This window comes from Petromyzon marinus, unplaced genomic scaffold (genome assembly GCF_048934315.1).
Source record: "Petromyzon marinus isolate PM22_M1 ecotype Great Lakes invasive population unplaced genomic scaffold, UKy_Petmar_22M1.pri1.0 PM_Scaffold_449, whole genome shotgun sequence".
Taxonomy (NCBI): Eukaryota; Metazoa; Chordata; class Hyperoartia; order Petromyzontiformes; family Petromyzontidae; genus Petromyzon; species Petromyzon marinus.
This window is the reverse complement of record NW_027423445.1, coordinates 16134-31467: the sequence shown is the minus strand read 5'-3', so window position 1 is coordinate 31467 and position 15334 is coordinate 16134. Positions and strand designations below refer to the sequence as shown.

General features: G+C 55.5%; 1 protein-coding gene across 1 annotated transcript in view; it reads left to right on the top strand.

The window, feature by feature from the left end:
* LOC116938021 (U4/U6 small nuclear ribonucleoprotein Prp31-like) overlaps window positions 1-15334 on the top strand; it is a gene marked incomplete at its 3' end in the record, with an annotated part of 47754 nt that overhangs the window by 16375 nt on the left and 16045 nt on the right. The window contains exons 6-9 of the mRNA XM_076064436.1: window positions 85-191; window positions 2092-2261; window positions 6653-6810; window positions 9134-9223. Coding sequence (XP_075920551.1) covers window positions 85-191; window positions 2092-2261; window positions 6653-6810; window positions 9134-9223 — 525 coding nt within the window. The remainder of the gene's footprint in view (window positions 1-84; window positions 192-2091; window positions 2262-6652; window positions 6811-9133; window positions 9224-15334) is intronic.

Here is a 15334-nt window from a genome sequence, read left to right as displayed (position 1 = left end):
CACACACTCACCACTCACACACTCACCACACACACTCACCACACACTCACCACTCACCACCACCCTCCCCACGTGTTTCTCCAGGAGCTGGGCAATGGTTTGGAGCAGTGCAAACACAACGCAGCCCTGCAGCAGATCCTCACCAACGCCACCATCATGGTGGTGAGCGTCACCGCCTCCACCACGCAGGGGTAACTCGCTCACCACCGCACTCACCAGCTCGCTCACCAGCTCGCTCACCAGCTCGCTCACCAGCTCGCTCACCAGCTCGCTCGCTCACCCATCCACTCACTCACCCACTCACCTACCACTCACCTACCACTCATCCACTCACTCACCCACTCACCCACTCACCCACTCACCCACTCACTCAACACGTCGCTCACCAGCTCGCTCACCAGCTCGCTCGCTCACTCGCCCTCTCACTCACTCACCCACTCACCTACTCACTCACCCTCTCGCTCACTCACCCACTCACTCACCCACTCACCCACTCACCCACTCACTCACCCACTCACTCACTCACCCACCCACTCACTCACCCACTCACTCACCCACTCACTCACCCACCCACCCACTCACTCACCCACTCACCCACCCACTCACTCACCCACTCACTCACCCACTCACTCACCCACTCACTCACCCACTCACTCACCCACTCACTCACCCACTCACTCACTCAACACGTCGCTCACCAGCTCGCTCACCAGCTCGCTCACTCACCCACTCACTCACCCACCCACTCACCCTCTCACTCACTCATCACTCACTCACCCACTTACTCACTCACCACTCACTCACTCACCCGCCCTCTCACCCGCTCACCCTCTCGCTCACCCTCTCGCTCACCCTCTCGCTCCACGCCTCTCGCTCACCCTCTCGCTCACCCACTCACTCAGTCACTCACTCACTCGCTCACCCTCTCGCTCACCCTCTCGCTCACCCTCTCGCTCACCCACTCACTCACCCTCTCACTCACCCTCTCGCTCCACGCCTCTCGCTCCACGCCTCTCGCTCACCCTCTCTCTCACCCTCTCGCTCACCCTCTCGCTCACTCACCCTCTCACTCACCCTCTCGCTCACCCTCTCGCTCACCCTCTCGCTCACCCTCTCGCTCACCCTCTCGCTCACCCTGTTGCTCACCCACTCACTCACCCACTCACCCACCCACTCACCCACTCACCCACTCACTCACCCTCTCACCCACTCGCCGTGCGTGTGCAGGCAACAGCTGAGTGGTGAGGAGCTGTCCCGCCTCACGGAGGCGTGTGACATGGCCCTCTCTCTCACCCTGTCGCTCACCCTGTCGCTCACCCTGTCGCTCACCCTGTCGCTCACCCTCTCGCTCACCCTCTCACTCACCCTCTCTCTCACCCTCTCTCTCACCCTCTCCCTCACCCTCTCACTCACCCTCTCGCTCACCCTCTCGCTCACCCTCTCGCTCCACGCCTCTCTCTCCACGCCTCTCGCTCACCCTCTCGCTCACCCACTCACTCACCCACTCACTCAGTCACTCACTCACTCACTCGCTCACCCTCTCGCTCACCCTCTCGCTCACCCTCTCGCTCACCCCTCTCACCCACTCACCGTGCGTGTGCAGGCAACAGCTGAGTGGTGAGGAGCTGTCTCGCCTCACGGAGGCGTGTGACATGGCCCTCTCTCACCCTCTCGCTCACCCACTCGCTCACCCACTCACTCACCCTCTCGCTCACCCACTCACTCACCCTCTCACCTACTCACCGTGCGTGTGCAGGCAACAGCTGAGTGGTGAGGAGCTGTCTCGCCTCACGGAGGCGTGTGACATGGCCCTCTCTCTCACCCTCTCTCTCACCCTCTCGCTCACCCTCTCTCTCACCCTCTCTCTCACCCTCTCTCTCACCCACTCACTCAGTCACTCACTCACCCACCCACTCACTCACCCTCTCGCTCACCCACTCACTCACCCACTCACTCACTCACTCAGTCACTCACTCACTCACTCGCTCACCCTCTCGCTCACTCACTCGCTCACCCTGTCGCTCACCCTCTCGCTCACCCACTCACTCACCCTCTCGCTCACCCTCTCACCCACTCGCCGTGCGTGTGCAGGCAACAGCTGAGTGGTGAGGAGCTGTCTCGCCTCACGGAGGCGTGTGACATGGCCCTCTCTCTCCACGCGGCCCGCTCACGAGTGTTGGAGTACGTCCAGTCAAGGATGTCCTTCATCGCTCCCAACGTCAGCATCATTGTCGGTGCCTCGTCAGCCGCCAAAATCATGGGTGACCGCTCGCTCGCTCGCACAGACGCTCAGTCAGCCAGTCGCTCAGTCAGTCACTCGCACAGATGCTTAGTCAGTCGCTCAGTCAGTCGCTCAGTCAGTCGCTCAGTCAGTCGCTCAGTCAGTCGCTCGCACAGACACTTAGTCAGTCGCTCAGTCAGTCGCTCAGTCAGTCAGTCGCTCAGTCAGTCACTCAGTCAGACGCTCAGTCAGTCGCTCAGTCAGTCGCTCAGTCAGTCACTCAGTCAGTCACTCAGTCAGTCACTCAGTCAGTCGCTCAGTCAGTCGCTCAGTCAGTCGCTCAGTCAGTCAGTCAGCCAGTCGCTCAGTCAGTCGCTCAGTCAGTCAGTCAGTCACTCAGTCAGTCGCTCAGTAAGTCGCTCAGTCAGTCGCTCAGTCAGTCGCTCAGTCAGTCGCTCAGTCAGTCACTCAGTCAGTCGCTCAGTCGCTCAGTCAGTCGCTCAGTCAGTCGCTTAGTCAGTCGCTCAGTCAGTCGCTCAGTCAGTCGCTCAGTCAGTCGCTCAGTCAGTCGCTCAGTCAGTCGCTCAGTCAGTCAGTCGCTCAGTCAGTCGCTCAGTCAGTCGCTCAGTCAGTCGCTCAGTCAGTCGCTCAGTCAGTCACTCAGTCAGTCGCTCAGTCAGTCGCTCAGTCAGTCAGTCGCTCAGTCGCTCAGTCAGTCGCTCAGTCAGTCAGTCAGTCACTCAGTCAGTCGCTCAGTAAGTCGCTCAGTCAGTCGCTCAGTCAGTCGCTCAGTCAGTCGCTCAGTCAGTCACTCAGTCAGTCGCTCAGTCAGTCACTCAGTCACTCAGTCAGTCAGTCGCTCAGTCAGTCAGTCAGTCGCTCAGTCAGTCGCTCAGTCAGTCGCTCAGTCAGTCGCTCAGTCAGTCGCTCAGTCAGTCGCTCAGTCAGTCAGTCAGTCGCTCAGTCAGTCGCTCAGTCAGTCGCTCAGTCAGTCGCTCAGTCAGTCGCTCAGTCAGTCGCTCAGTCACTCAGTCAGTCAGTCGCTCAGTCAGTCAGTCAGTCGCTCAGTCAGTCGCTCAGTCAGTCAGTCAGTCACTCAGTCAGTCGCTCAGTCAGTCGCTCAGTCAGTCGCTCAGTCAGTCGCTCAGTCAGTCGCTCAGTCAGTCACTCAGTCAGTCGCTCAGTCAGTCACTCAGTCACTCAGTCAGTCAGTCGCTCAGTCAGTCAGTCAGTCGCTCAGTCAGTCGCTCAGTCAGTCGCTCAGTCAGTCGCTCAGTCAGTCGCTCAGTCAGTCGCTCAGTCAGTCGCTCAGTCAGTCAGTCAGTCGCTCAGTCAGTCGCTCAGTCAGTCGCTCAGTCAGTCGCTCAGTCAGTCGCTCAGTCAGTCGCTCAGTCAGTCGCTCAGTCAGTCGCTCAGTCAGTCAGTCAGTCGCTCAGTCAGTCGCTCAGTCAGTCAGTCAGTCGCTCAGTCAGTCACTCAGTCAGTCAGTCAGTCAGTCAGTCAGTCGCTCAGTCAGTCGCTCAGTCGCTCAGTCAGTCGCTCAGTCAGTCGCTCAGTCAGTCAGTCAGTCGCTCAGTCAGTCGCTCAGTCAGTCGCTCAGTCGCTCAGTCAGTCGCTCAGTCAGTCGCTCAGTCAGTCAGTCAGTCGCTCAGTCAGTCGCTCAGTCGCTCCGTCAGTCGCACAGACGCTCAGTCAGCCAGTCGCTCAGTCAGTCGCTCAGTCAGTCACTCAGTCAGTCGCTCGCACAGTCGCTCAGTCAGTCACTCACACAGTCACTCACACAGTCACTCAGTCACTCACCCAGACACAGTCACTCACACAGTCACTCAGTCACTCACCCAGACACAGTCACTCACCCAGTCACTCACACAGTCACTCACACAGTCACTCACACAGACACTCACATAGTCACTGACACAGTCACTCACCCAGTCACTCACACAGTCACTCACACAGACACTCACATAGTCACTGACACAGTCACTCACACAGTCACTCACACAGTCACTCAGTCAGTCACTCACACAGACACTCACCCAGTCACTCAGTCACTCACCCAGTCACTCCCACAGTCACTCAGTCACTCACCCAGTCACTCACACAGTCACTCACCCAGTCACTCACACAGTCACTCAGTCACTCACCCAGTTTTTCACTTGGTGACTCATCCAGTCACCGAGTTTGTGTCTGTCTCTCTGTCTGACTCTCTCTCTGTGTGTCTCTCTGTCTCTCTTTCTCGCTGTCTGTGTCTCTGTGTCTCTGTCGCTATGACTGTGTCTCAGGAGGCTTCACGGCGCTCTCTAAGATGCCTGTGTGTGTCTCTGTGTCTCTCGCTGTGTCTTTGTGTCTCTTTCTCTGTCTCTCTCTGTGTCTGTGTGTCTCCGTGTCTCTGTGTGTGTCTCTGTGTCTCTCCCTCTGTCTCTGTGTCTCTGACTCTCTGTGTGTGTGTCTGTGTGTCTCTGTGTGATCTCCAGGAGTGGCAGGAGGCTTCACGGCGCTCTCTAAGATGCCTGTGTGTATCTCTGTCGCTCTGTGTGTCTGTGTGTGTGTCTCTGTGTGTGTGTCTCTGTGTCTCTGTCTGTCTCTCTGTCTCTGTGCCTCTTTCTCGCTGTCTGTGTCTCTCTGTCGCTATGACTCTGTCTCTGTGTGATCTCCAGGAGTGGCAGGAGGCTTCACGGCCCTCTCTAAGATGCCTGCGTGTATCTCTGTCTCTCTGTGTCTGTGTGTGTGTCTCTGTGTCTCTGTCTGTCTCTCTATGTGTGTCTCTGTGTCTTTGTCTGTCTGTCTCTGTGCCTCTTTCTCCGTCTCTCTGTGTCTGTGTGTGTCTCCCTGTGTCTCTCTGTGTCTCTGTTTTCTCTCTGTGTCTCTCTGTGTGTGTCTCTCTGTGTGTCTCCGTGTCTCTGTGTCTCTCTCTGTCTCTCTGTCGCTATGTCTCTGTGTCTCTGTGATCTCCAGGAGTGGCAGGAGGCTTTACGGCGCTCTCTAAGATGCCTGTGTGTGTCTCTGTCTCTCTGTGTCTGTCTCTCTCTCTCTGTGTCTTTGTGTCTCTGTCTCTGACTCTCTCTGTGTGTCTCTGTGTGTGTCTCTGTTTCTGTGTCTCTGTGTGATCTCCAAGAGTGGCAGGAGGCCTCACGGCCCTCTCTAAGATGCCTGTGTGTGTCTCTCTGTCTGTCTCTCTCTGTCTCTGTGTCTCTGACTCTGTGTCTCTGTGTGTGTCTCTGTGTCTCTGACTCTCTGTGTGTCTCTGTGTGTGTCTCTGACTCTCTGTGTGTCTCTGTGTGTCTCTCTGTCTCTGTGTGTGTCTCTGTCTCACTGTGTCTCTCTGTGTGTGTCTCTGTCTCTGTGTATGTCTCTGTGTGTCTCTGTGTCTCTGACTCTCTCTGTGTGTCTCTGTGTGTCTCTGACTCTCTGTGTGTCTCTGTGTGATCTCCAGGAGTGGCAGGAGGCCTCACGGCGCTCTCTAAGATGCCTGTGTGTCTCTCTGTGTCTGTGTCTCTGTGTGTGTCTCTGTCTCTCTGTGTCTCTCTGTGTGTGTCTCTGTCTCTCTGTCTCTGTGTGTGTCTCTGTGTGTCTCTGTGTGTCTCTGTGTGATCTCCAGGAGTGGCAGGAGGCCTCACAGCGCTCTCTAAGATGCCTGCGTGTATCTCTGTCTCTCTGTGTGTCTGTGTGTGTCTCTCTGTGTCTGTGTGTGTCTATGTGTGTGTCTCTGACTCTCTGTGTGTCTCTGACTCTCTGTGTGTCTGTGTGTGTCTCTCTGTGTCTGTGTGTGTCTATGTGTGTGTCTCTGACTCTCTGTGTGTCTCTGTGTGTGTCTGTGTGTCTGTGTGTGTCTCTGTGTGTGTCTCTGTGTGTGTCTCTGTTTCTGTGTGTCTCTGACTCTCTCTGTGTCTCTGTCTCTGTGTGATCTCCAGGAGTGGCAGGAGGCCTCACGGCGCTCTCTAAGATGCCTGCGTGTAACGTGATGCTGCTGGGAGCTCAGCGAAAGTCTCTGTGTCTCTGTCTCTCTGTCTCTCGCTCTCCGTGTCTCTGTGTGTGTCTCTGTCTCTGTGTCTCTGTGTGTGTCTCTCTGTCTCTGTGTGTGTGTCTCTGTCTCTCTGTCTCTGTGTGTGTGTCTCTGTGTGTGTGTCTCTCTGTCTCTATGTGTGTGTCTCTCTGTCTCTGTGTGTGTGTCTCTGACTCTCTCTGTGTGTCTCTGTGTGTGTGTCTCTGTCTCTCTGTGTGTCTCTGACTCTCTCTGTATGTCTCTGTGTGTGTCTCTGTGTGTCTCTGACTCTCTGTGTGTCTCTGACTCTCTGTGGGTCTCTGACTCTCTGTGTGTCTCTGACTCTCTGTGTGTCTCTGTGTCTCTGTGTGTATCTCTGTGTGTCTGTGTGTGTCTCTGTTTCTGTGTGTCTCTGACTCTCTCTGTGTGTGTCTCTGTATGATCTCCAGGAGTGGCAGGAGGCCTCACGGCGCTCTCTAAGATGCCTGCGTGTAACGTGATGCTGCTGGGAGCTCAGCGAAAGTCTCTGTCTGGGTTCAGCACCGTGGCAATACTCCCACACACCGGTTTCATCTATCACAGTGACATCGTGCAAGGTCTCCCACCGGTGGGTGGGTGGGTTGGTGGGTGGGTGGGTGGGTGAGTGGGTGGGTGGGTGAGTGGGTGGGTGGGTGGGTGGGTGAGTGGGTGGGTGGGTGGGTGAGTGAGTGGGTGGGTGGGTGAGTGAGTGGGTGGGTGGGTGGGTGAGTGAGTGGGTGGGTGGGTGGGTGAGTGAGTGGGTGGGTGGGTGAGTGGGTGAGTGGGTGGGTGAGTGGGTGGGTGAGTGGGTGGGTGAGTGGTTAGGTGAGTGGGTGGGTGAGTGGGTGGGTGAGTGGGTGGGTGAGTGGGTAGGTGAGTGAGTGAGTGGGTGAGTGAGTGGGTGTGTGGGTGTGTGGGTGAGTGAGTGGGTGGGTGAGTGAGTGGGTGAGTGAGTGGGTGGGTGAGTGAGTGGGTGGGTGGGTGAGTGGGTGGGTGAGTGGGTGGGTGGGTGAGTGGGTGGGTGGGTGAGTGGGTGGGTGGGTGGGTGAGTGGGTGGGTGGGTGGGTGAGTGGGTGGGTGGGTGAGTGGGTGGGTGGGTGAGTGGGTGGGTGGGTGGGTGAGTGGGTGGGTGGGTGGGTGAGTGGGTGGGTGGGTGGGTGAGTGGGTGAGTGGGTGGGTGGGTGGGTGAGTGAGTGAGTGAGTGGGTGAGTGGGTGGGTGAGTGGGTGAGTGGGTGGGTGAGTGGGTGGGTGGGTGAGTGGGTGGGTGAGTGGGTGGGTGAGTGGGTGGGTGGGTGAGTGGGTGGGTGGGTGGGTGAGTGGGTGAGTGGGTGGGTGGGTGGGTGAGTGGGTGGGTGAGTGGGTGGGTGAGTGAGTGAGTGGGTGTGTGGGTGTGTGGGTGAGTGAGTGGGTGGGTGAGTGAGTGGGTGAGTGAGTGGGTGGGTGAGTGAGTGGGTGGGTGGGTGAGTGGGTGTGTGGGTGGGAGGGTGGGTGAGTGGGTGGGTGAGTGGGTGAGTGAGTGGGTGAGTGGGTGGGTGAGTGGGTGGGTGGGTGGGTGAGTGGGTGAGTGAGTGAGTGAGTGGGTTGGTGGGTGAGTGGGTTGGTGGGTGAGTGAGTGGGAGAGTGGGTGGGTGGGTGGGTGGGTGAGTGGGTGGGTGGGTGGGTGAGTGGGTGGGTGGGTGGGTGAGTGGGTGGGTGAGTGGGTGGGTGGGTGAGTGGGTGGGTGAGTGGGTGGGTGGGTGAGTGGGTGGGTGGGTGAGTGGGTGGGTGGGTGAGTGGGTGAGTGGGTGGGTGGGTGGGTGAGTGGGTGGGTGGGTGGGTGGGTGAGTGGGTGGGTGAGTGAGTGGGTGGGTGGGTGAGTGGGTGGGTGGGTGGGTGAGTGGGTGGGTGGGTGAGTGGGTGGGTGAGTGAGTAGGTGAGTGGGTGAGTGGGTGAGTGGGTGGGTGGGTGGGTGAGTGGTAGTTAACGTGGTGGTGGTGTTGGTTAACGTGGTGGTTGTGGTGGTGTTGGTTAACGTGGTGGTTGTGGTGGTGTTGGTTAACGTGGTGGTTGTGGTGGTGTTGGTTAACGTGGTGGTTGTGGTGGTTGTGGTTGTTAACGTGGTGGTGGTTGTGGTGGTTGTGGTTGTTAACGTGGTGGTGGTTGTGGTGGTTGTGGTTGTTAACGTGGTGGTGGTTGTGGTGGTTGTGGTTGTTAACGTGGTGGTTGTGGTGGTTGTGGTTGTTAACGTGGTGGTGGTTGTGGTGGTGGTGGTGGTTGTGGTGGTTGTTAACGTGGTGGTTGTGGTGGTTGTGGTTGTTAACGTGGTGGTGGTTGTGGTGGTTAACGTGGTTGTGGTGGTTGTGGTGGTGGTGGTGGTTAACATGGTGGTGGTTGTGGTTGTTAACGTGGTGGTTGTGGTAGTGGTGGTTGTTAACGTGGTGGTTAACGTGGTTGTTAACGTGGTGGTGGTTGTTAACGTGGTGGTGGTGGTGGCTGTGGTGGTGGTGGTGGCTGTGGTTGTCAAAGTGGTTGTGGTGGTTAACGTGGTTGTGGTGGTGGTTGTGGTGGTTAACGTGGTTGTTAACGTGGTGGTGGCTGTGGTTGTGGTGGTTGTGGTGGTGGTGGTTGACGTGGTTGTTAACGTGGTTGTGGCTGTGGTTGTGATGGTTGTGGTGGTTGTGGTGGTGGTGGTTGACGTGGTTGTTAACGTGGTTGTGGCTGTGGTTGTGATGGTTGTGGTGGTTGTGGTGGTTGTAGTGGTGGTGGTGGTTGACGTGGTTGTTAACGTGGTTGTGGTTGTTAACGTGGTTGTGGTTGTTAACGTGGTGGTGGTTGTTGTTAACGTGGTTGTTGTGGTTGTTGTGGCTGTGGTTGTTGACGTGGTTGTGGTTGTTGTGGTTGTTAACGTGGTTGTTAACGTGGTTGTTGTCAGGATCTCCGTAAGAGAGCCGCGCGCCTGGTGGCTGCCAAGTGCTCACTAGCGGCACGGGTAGACAGCTTTCACGAGAGCACAGATGGCAAGGTGACTCACTCACCTACTCACCTACTCGCTCACCTACTCACCTACTCACCTACACACTCACCACCTCACCTACTCACCTACACACTCACCTACTCACCTACTCACTCACCTACTCATACACTCACCTACTCACCTACTCACTCACCTACTCATACACTCACCTACTCACCTACACACTCACCTACTCACCTACACACTCACCTACACACTCACCACCTCACCTACTCACCTACACACTCACCTACTCACCTACACACTCACCTACTCACCTACTCACTCACCTACTCACCTACACACTCACCCACTCACCTACTCACCTACTCACCTACACACTCACCTACTCACTCACCTACTCACCTACTCACCTACACACTCACCTACTCACCTACTCGCTCACCTACTCATACACTCACCTACTAACTCACTCACCTACTCACCTACTCACTCACCTACTCACCTACTCGCTCACCTACTCATACACTCACCTACTAACTCACTCACCTACTCACCTACTCACTCACCTACTCACCTACACACTCACCACCTCACCTACTCACCTACTCGCTCAGCTACTCACTCACCTACTCACCTACTCACTCACCTCCTCACTCACCTACTCACCTACTCACTCACCTACTCACCTACTCACCTACTTACTCACTCACCTACACACTCACCTACTCACTCAACTACTTACTCACCTACTCACTCACCTACTCACCTACTCGCTCACCTACTCACCTACTCACTCACCTACTCACCTACTCACTCACTTACTCGCCTACTCACCTACTCACCTACTCGCTCACCTACTCACTCACCTACTCACACACACACACTCAAATACTCACTCACTCACCTACTCACTCACCTACTCACTCACCTACTCACCTACTCACTCACCTACTCACCTACTCACTCACCTACTCACCTACTCACTCACCTACTCACCTACTCACTCACCTACTCACTCACCTACTCACACACACACACTCAAATACTCACTCACTCACCTACTCACTCACTCACCTACTCACCTACTCACTCACCTACTCACTCACCTCCTCACACACTCACCTACTCACTCACCTACTCACTCACTCACCTACTCACTCACCTACTCACTCACCTACTCACTCACCCACTCACCTACTCACTCACCTACTCACTCACTCACCTACTCACTCACCTACTCACTCACCTACTCACTCACCTACTCACTCACTCACCTACTCACTCACCTACTCACTCACCCACTCACCTACTCACCTACTCACGTGTCTATGTATCTATATAGCTTTGTAGCTCTGTGTGTGTGTCACTCACTGTGTGTGTGTCACTCACTGTGTGTGTGTCACTCACTGTGTGTGTGTCACTCACTGTGTGTGTGTCACTCACTGTGTGTGTGTCACTCACTGTGGGTGTGTCACTCACTGTGGGTGTGTCACTCACTGTGGGTGTGTCACTCACTGTGTGTGTGTCACTGTGTGTGTGTGTCACTGTGTGTGTGTGTCACTCACTGTGTGTGTGTGTCACTCACTGTGTGTGTGTGTCACTCACTGTGTGTGTGTGTCACTCACTGTGTGTGTGTGTCACTCACTGTGTGTGTGTCACTCACTGTGTGTGTGTCACTCACTGTGTGTGTGTCACTCACTGTGGGTGTGTCACTCACTGTGTGTGTGTGTCACTCACTGTGTGTGTGTGTCACTGTGTGTGTGTCACTGTGTGTGTGTCACTGTGTGTCACTCACTGTGTGTGTGTCACTCACTGTGTGTGTGTCACTCACTGTGTGTGTGTGTGTCACTCGCTGTGTGTGTGTGTGTGTCACTCGCTGTGTGTGTGTGTGTGTCACTCGCTGTGTGTGTGTGTGTGTCACTCGCTGTGTGTGTGTGTCACTCACTGTATGTGTGTGTGTCACTCACTGTGTGTGTGTGTCACTCACTGTGTGTGTGTGTCACTCACTGTGTGTGTGTGTGTGTCACTCACTGTGTGTGTGTGTGTGTCACTCACTGTGTGTGTGTGTGTGTCACTCACTGTGTGTGTGTGTGTGTCACTCACTGTGTGTGTGTGTGTCACTGTGTGTGTGTCACTGTGTGTCACTGTGTGTGTCACTCACTGTGTGTGTGTGTCACTGTGTGTGTCACTCGCTGTGTGTGTCACTCGCTGTGTGTGTCACTCGCTGTGTGTGTCACTCACTGTGTGTGTGTCACTCACTGTGTGTGTGTCACTCACTGTGTGTGTGTCACTCGCTGTGTGTGTGTACACTGTGTGTGTCACTCACTGTGTGTGTGTGTCACTCACTGTGTGTGTGTGTCACTCACTGTGTGTGTGTGTCACTGTGTGTGTGTGTCACTGTGTGTGTGTGTCACTGTGTGTGTGTGTCACTCGCTGTTTGTGTCACTCGCTGTGTGTGTCACTCACTGTGTGTGTGTGTCACTGTGTGTGTGTGTCACTCACTGTGTGTGTCACTCACTGTGTGTGTCACTCGCTGTGTGTATCACTCGCTGTGTGTGTGTCACTGTGTGTGTGTCACTCACTGTGTGTGTGTGTGTCACTGTGTGTGTGTGTGTCACTCGCTGTGTGTGTGTCACTCGCTGTGTGTGTGTGTGTCACTGTGTGTATGTGTGTCACTGTGTGTGTGTGTGTCACTCACTGTGTGTGTCACTCGCTGTGTGTGTCACTCACTGTGTGTGTGTCACTCACTGTGTGTGTCACTCGCTGTGTGTGTCACTCGCTGTGTGTGTCACTGTGTGTGTGTGTGTCACTCACTGTGTGTGTGTCACTCACTGTGTGTGTGTCACTCACTGTGTGTGTGTCACTCGCTGTGTGTGTGTGTCACTCGCTGTGTGTGTCACTCACTGTGTGTGTGTCACTCGCTGTGTGTGTGTCACTCGCTGTGTGTGTCACTGTGTGTGTGTGTCACTGTGTGTGTGTGTCACTCACTGTGTGTGTGTCACTCACTGTGTGTGTCACTGTGTGTGTGTGTGTCACTGTGTGTGTGTCACTGTGTGTGTGTGTGTGTCACTGTGTGTGTGTCACTGTGTGTGTGCCGCTGTGTGTGTGTGTGTGTCACTGTGTGTGTGTGTCACTCAGTGTGTGTGTCACTCAGTGTGTGTGTCACTCAGTGTGTGTGTCACTCAGTGTGTGTGTCACTCACTGTGTGTCACTCACTGTGTGTCACTCACTGTGTGTGTGTCGCTGTGTGTGTGTGTCACTCACTGTGTGTGTGTGTGGCTGTGTGTGTGAAACTGTGTGTGTGTCACTCAGTGTGTGTGTCACTCAGTGTGTGTGTCACTCAGTGTGTGTGTCACTCAGTGTGTGTGTCACTCAGTGTGTGTGTGACACTGTGTGTGTGTGAGGAGTGATAGTGTAGTGGTTAGCGCTACGCTGCGCTATGAACCTGGCGACCCGGGTTCGATTCCCGCTCACGGCCAACACCAGTGACGATTATCTGAACCGGTCCCGGGCCTCCCCTAGGTCGACTCAGCCTCAAATGAGTACCTGGTGCAGTGTGTAAACCATCGCCGCTGGGGAGACAAAGACGGTCGGCCGTGGTGCTGGCCACCCACCCCCTCGTGTACCGTTCCGGCCTTCATAGGTGCTCGCTAACAGCACTTGCCCCTAAGTCTGTTACAGGCTATACGGGGGATCTTTGTCTTTGTACACTGTGTGTGTGTCACTGTGTGTGTCACTGTGTGTGTGTGTCACTGTGTGTGTGTGTCACTGTGTGTGTCACTGTGTGTCACTGTGTGTGTGTGTGTCACTGTGTGTGTGTGTCACTGCGTGTGTGTGTCACTGCGTGTGTGTGTCACTGTGTGTGTCACTGTGTGTGTGTGTCACTGCGTGTGTGTGTCACTGTGTGTGTCACTGTGTGTGTGTGTCACTGTGTGTGTGTCACTGTGTGTGTGTGTGTCACTGTGTGTGTATGTCACTGTGTGTATGTCACTGTGTGTGTGTCACTGTGTGTGTGTGTGTCACTGTGTGTGTGTGTGTCACCGTGTGTGTTTGTCACTGTGTGTGTGTCACTGTGTGTGTGTCACTGTGTGTGTGTGTCACTGTGTGTGTGTGTCACTGTGTGTGTGTGTCACTGTGTGTGTGTCACTGTGTGTGTGTCACCATGTGTGTGTCACCGTGTGTGTGTCACCGTGTGTGTGTCACCATGTGTGTGTGTCACCATGTGTGTGTGTCACTGTGTGTGTGTGTGTCACTGTGTGTGTCACTGTGTGTGTGTCACTGTGTGTGTGTGTCACCGTGTGTGTGTCACCATGTGTGTGTGTCACCGGCAAAACAACCCCCTACCTCCTCGCGGTGCCGGACGGGCAACTCTGTCGTGGACAGCGCTGTGGGGGGAGTTCCAATTTTGATTGGCTCCTCCCCTCATGGCGTCTGTGTCCACCACAGGGGCTAAACGGGGGCTCTGGACGGGTGCGAGGGGCTGGTAACCCCTCCACCTTCAATTAATTACCACAAAGCCACGAATTAAACTGAAATATGTAACAACTAAGCTTGTGCCGGAGGCCCCGGGGGGCCAGGCGTCTATGACGTCTCCTGGCCAAACCCCAATTGGCGGAGCCAGGAGATTGAATACCTACCCTCGGGGCTACTCCAGAAACAACGAAAAGCCACTACGGGTGGCCACGTGGAATGTTCGAACGCTCACTGCAGAGGAGAGGCTGCCACTCCTCTGTCGGGAGCTGGACCGGTACCGCCTGGATCTATGCGGCATTCAGGAGGTCCGGTGGACCGGCTCTGGCTCCTGCCACCATGAGGGGTGGACAGTCCTCTACTCGGGGCAGCAGACTGCCAAACAACAGGGTGTGGGTCTTCTTTTGAACAAAAGAATGAAGGGGGCGTGGGAGCGTGGCGGTGAGGTGTGGGAAGCTGTAAGCCCCAGGCTACTTTGGGCTCGCCTTCCCATCAACCGGAGGCGAGGAATGGTGGTCGTGGTTACTTATGCCCCCACCGAAGATGAACATCCGTGGAGGGATGCAGGCAAAGCCGATGAGTCAGATGCCTTCTATGACCTCCTGTCACAGGTGCTGGCTAAAGTGGCCCCTCGGGATAGAGTCATCATGTTGGGTGACTTCAATGCCCGAGTTGGTCATGATACTGGCACCTGGTCTGGAGTGACTGGAGGGCATGGGCCAGATCAGCTCAATAACAACGGTAGGAGGCTGCTAGATTTTTGTGCAGCCCATGGGCTTGTAATTACCAACACGCTGTTCCGGCATCGGCGCATCCACACAACATCATGGATGCCTGCCGGATCCAAGCAAGAACATCTGCTGGACTACATATTGACGGACCAGCGAATGCGAGCCCATGTCCTTGACACCAGGACCTACCGTGGAGCTGATCTGCCCTCTGACCATCGACTAGTCATCTGTAAGATGCGCCTGCCATTCTTCCACTCCGGTGGTGGGTGTACACCCAGGACCCCATTCCAACCTAAAGTGGCCTGGTCTCAGTTATCTGATGAAAGTTGCAAGCGAGAATTTCATCATCGCTTGCGGCTGGGATTGGCATCGTCCCCGACTCCTCCTGATGTCGAGGGTAAATGGGCGAGGTTTAGGACTGTGACTCATGCAGCTGCAATGGCTGCTTTGGGTACGCGGTCCAGACCTCCCCAGAGACCCTGGATGACAGAGGAGTTGTTCAGGATGGTTGAGAAAAAGCGACAGGCCCACTGTCATCGGCTACAGAATCCCACGTCAGAGAATGAGGAGGCTTACCGCAGCCTTCGCTCGGAGGTTCGGAGAGCCGTGAGGCGCTGCAAGGATGGGTGGTGGTCGCGGGTTGCTGAGGAGATGGAGTCTGCCTCAGTGGCCCGTGATCACAAATCTCTATTTAACTCCATCAAAAAAGTAACCTGCAGCGCCACACCTATTACCATCATTAGGGGAAAAAACGGTGATCCAATTTCCGACCCCCAGGAACAGGTTCGCAGATTTGCTGAGCATTTCTGTGAGGTCCTGGGGGAGGGAAAATCCCTCAGCCAGGAAAACATCGTGGCACAAAGTGAGGATGACCCTGCTGAGGCTGCGGTGCCTCAAATATTGGATGAAGTCACCCCCTGTGAGTGGCTGGCTGAGGTGCCAGCTGCTGATGAAG